This window comes from Cyprinodon variegatus, unplaced genomic scaffold (assembly GCF_000732505.1).
Source record: "Cyprinodon variegatus isolate N-32 unplaced genomic scaffold, C_variegatus-1.0 Scaffold407, whole genome shotgun sequence".
Classification (NCBI taxonomy): domain Eukaryota; kingdom Metazoa; phylum Chordata; class Actinopteri; order Cyprinodontiformes; family Cyprinodontidae; genus Cyprinodon; species Cyprinodon variegatus.
This window is the reverse complement of record NW_015150860.1, coordinates 660009-662960: the sequence shown is the minus strand read 5'-3', so window position 1 is coordinate 662960 and position 2952 is coordinate 660009. Positions and strand designations below refer to the sequence as shown.

At 46.7% G+C, this 2952-nt stretch overlaps 1 protein-coding gene across 1 annotated transcript in view; it reads right to left on the bottom strand.

Annotated features, from left to right (window-relative positions):
* Window positions 1–892: 892 nt before the first annotated feature.
* Window positions 893–2952, bottom strand: part of ep300 (E1A binding protein p300) — a 36467-nt gene continuing 34407 nt past the window's right edge. The window contains exon 31 of the mRNA XM_015387926.1: window positions 893–2844. Coding sequence (XP_015243412.1) covers window positions 2007–2844 — 838 coding nt within the window. The 3' untranslated portion in view covers window positions 893–2006. The remainder of the gene's footprint in view (window positions 2845–2952) is intronic.

Here is a 2952-nt window from a genome sequence, read left to right as displayed (position 1 = left end):
ATTTTCAATATGGTTAAACATAAATACTGCTCTGCGGATCATCGTCCGCCATGGTTGTTTTTCTTGCCGCTTCTGCATAGCAAGACGCAGAATAGTGACCTTTGTTGGGTATTAATGGTGTACACGTCGGATAAAAACCACCTGGTCGTTCAGAAACAGGTCGCTTTTGAAAATATCTGATTCGTATCGGATTCAGGACCACATAGCCAAGCGGCCTGGGTTGCATAGGAAAAAATCTGATCTGTGTTGTTCAGACAGGCATGAAAAGATCAGATACAAGTCACATATGGGCAGAAAGAAATTGGGTCACTTCAGGCTGTTGTGTGAACGTAGCCTAAAAGTAGGGGGGTAGTTTGCTCAAGGCACCAAATGGGCAAGGACCGCCCCTGCACTTAGACATTTAGTCCAGTTTTGGGGAAAGGTTGCATTTCTTTTCTGACAGGGTTAACCAGACAGCAACACTTCTGGGAGGAATTAGATCAGAGTCCAGACCCTCCTGACAACATCCGTGTCTTACTGCAACAACAAATTCCTTGAAGGGTAAACATTCCCATTAACAGCCTTTTAAACCTTATGGAAGCCATTAGAAACTGACAACTAACGGTGGGTAGATTCCATTCAAAAGCCTTTGAATTTAAAATAAGCTGTGATTAAGTCATACTGCGTGTTACCTAACAGAGTACGAGCGTATATGTACATTAAAGGATGCACTCAGATTTAGATGTTTAAAACATTTTAAGTTATATATTGAAGGATTTAATAAGTAGGATTTCTTTAAAATAAATTAACTTTTAATGAAAGTAAATTTAATGCAGTGTATGCATTATTTTTATGGTTCATAGTAAACACAACATGCAGGACAGAACTGTATTGCTAATTTTCATTTTATTATAAAAAAAAAAAAAAAAAAAAACAGTATTTGAGTCCACAGTTTGTTTCATTTGTACAGTAAAAAATATTAAATTAACTCCCAACGTTCTGAGCAGAAAGATAAAGAGGATACAGTTTCTAAGGAGGGAGCTTGACCTCCCACAGAGGAGGATAAAAAGTCCAAAGGAAGCAGCAAAAGGGACGAGGAAGAAAGAGACTAACCGCTCGTGTGGCCGTCTTTCGCCTCATTTCTGTGCAACACAGTTCATTTGGATCATCCTCTGTTTACTCAACAGCAGAATCCTAAAAACAAAAAAAGCCACCCTTCCCCTTTTTTTATACACCCTCAGCCCACATGTGAAACGTTACAGGCACAAAGGTATGCATACCCCCCTCCCCAAGCCTCCGCAGCTCCATATGAAGTCTTAAAAAGGAAGGAGTGGGCACACATTCGAGGGAGAGGGCTTGCACTTTTGCGAGGGGGAACAGTCCCTTCCAGCCTGACTGACGGACTGAGCAGACCCTCGCCCGTCGCGACAAAACACTGACGTCGTTCCCATCTGGACACCCCCCGACTGAGGACGACTAAAGCAATATATAAACTAACAAATATAGACTTCTACAGGAAACCAAAGTGGTCGCAGTGAGTCCATAATCAACCCCCCTGATGAAGCTGAATAAATAAACCAAGCCCAAATGATACAAAAAAATAAAAAAAATATGCGCATTGTTTGAATTTACACCAATAACTCACATCACTCTGAAAAATGTTTGAATGATGCAATACAAACAAAAACAACTGCAGTAAACCACTTCTTTAACCCCCAACCCCCTTTTAAAATTGTAAAAACATATCTTTAAAAAAGGCAAGTACTGTTGTTTACCTGGGAAGCCCCCCCCCCTGTCCTCAGTTGGCAAAAATATATATTAACAGCAATAAGTTACAATTCATTCTAATTCATTTAACAACTGCTCCATTTATTGTTCATCTCCCATAGGAAGTTCAGTTCAATGCATCTTTATTGAAAACATTTTAAATAAGTTTTTAATAGTAAAAAAAGGCTGAAGAATAAACAATAACACTGTCCGCGGTGAGTGCAGTTTGTGCAGAAATCCACTGAGCCTTCCCTCAGCTCCTACATGTGGTCTAAGGAGTTATGGTTCATGTTCTGGCCCATTGAGTCCGGGCCGCTGCTTCCTGGCCCGTGCAGCCCAGCCATGCCGCTCAGCTGAGAGAGCATGGCGTTCTGCTCAGAACCGTACTGCTCCATAACGCTTTGCTGCTGCTGCTGGTTTGTCTGCTGCTGTTGCTGGACCACCATTCCTGGATGGTGCTGGTTTAGGTGGCCTGGGTGCGGGGAGCCCGTCTGCACCTGCGGGGAGATGTGATGTGGCGACGGCTGCGGCTGCATGCGTGGAGACGGGCTGGAGTGAGGAGGCTGGGACTGAGGTCTGGGCGAGGGCTGCGGTGAACGCACCTGGTTGGCAAGCGACGTTGGCAGGGCTTGGCCCTGCAAATGGGGGTGTGGGGACTGGGCCATCTGCTGAGCCTGCTGAGGGCTCATTGGGTTGCTGTGTTGGGCCGGTGACCCACCTGGACCGCGGTGTTGCTGCTGATGGAGCAACCTTTGCTGCAGAGCTTGATGGAACAGGGGCTGGTTAGATGGAGGAGTGGGACCTCCTTGGGTGGGCTGTGGGCCTTGAACTTGCTGCTGAGGAACACCTCCACCGCCTCCGCCTGGCACTCCATCAGCGTTCTGAAGGGCAGCCATGTTGTTTTGCTGCTGCTGCATCTGAAGCTGGTGCTGCAGCCTCTGCTGTTGGACGGAGCTTGGGTAGCCCTGCGCCTGCTGAGCTGGGGGGCCTCCAGGAGGACCCTGCCCCACCACAGGCTGCCCCATGAATCCCTGCCCCTGAGGAGGCTGCGGCTGCTGGAACTGACCATGATTCATTCCCATCTGCTGCTGTTGTTGCAGCTGTTGCTGCAGCTGTTGCTGCTGCAGCTGTTGTTGCTGCTGTTGCTGCAACTGTTGCTGCTGCAACTGTTGTTGCTGCTGTTGCTGCAACTGTTGCTGCTGCAAC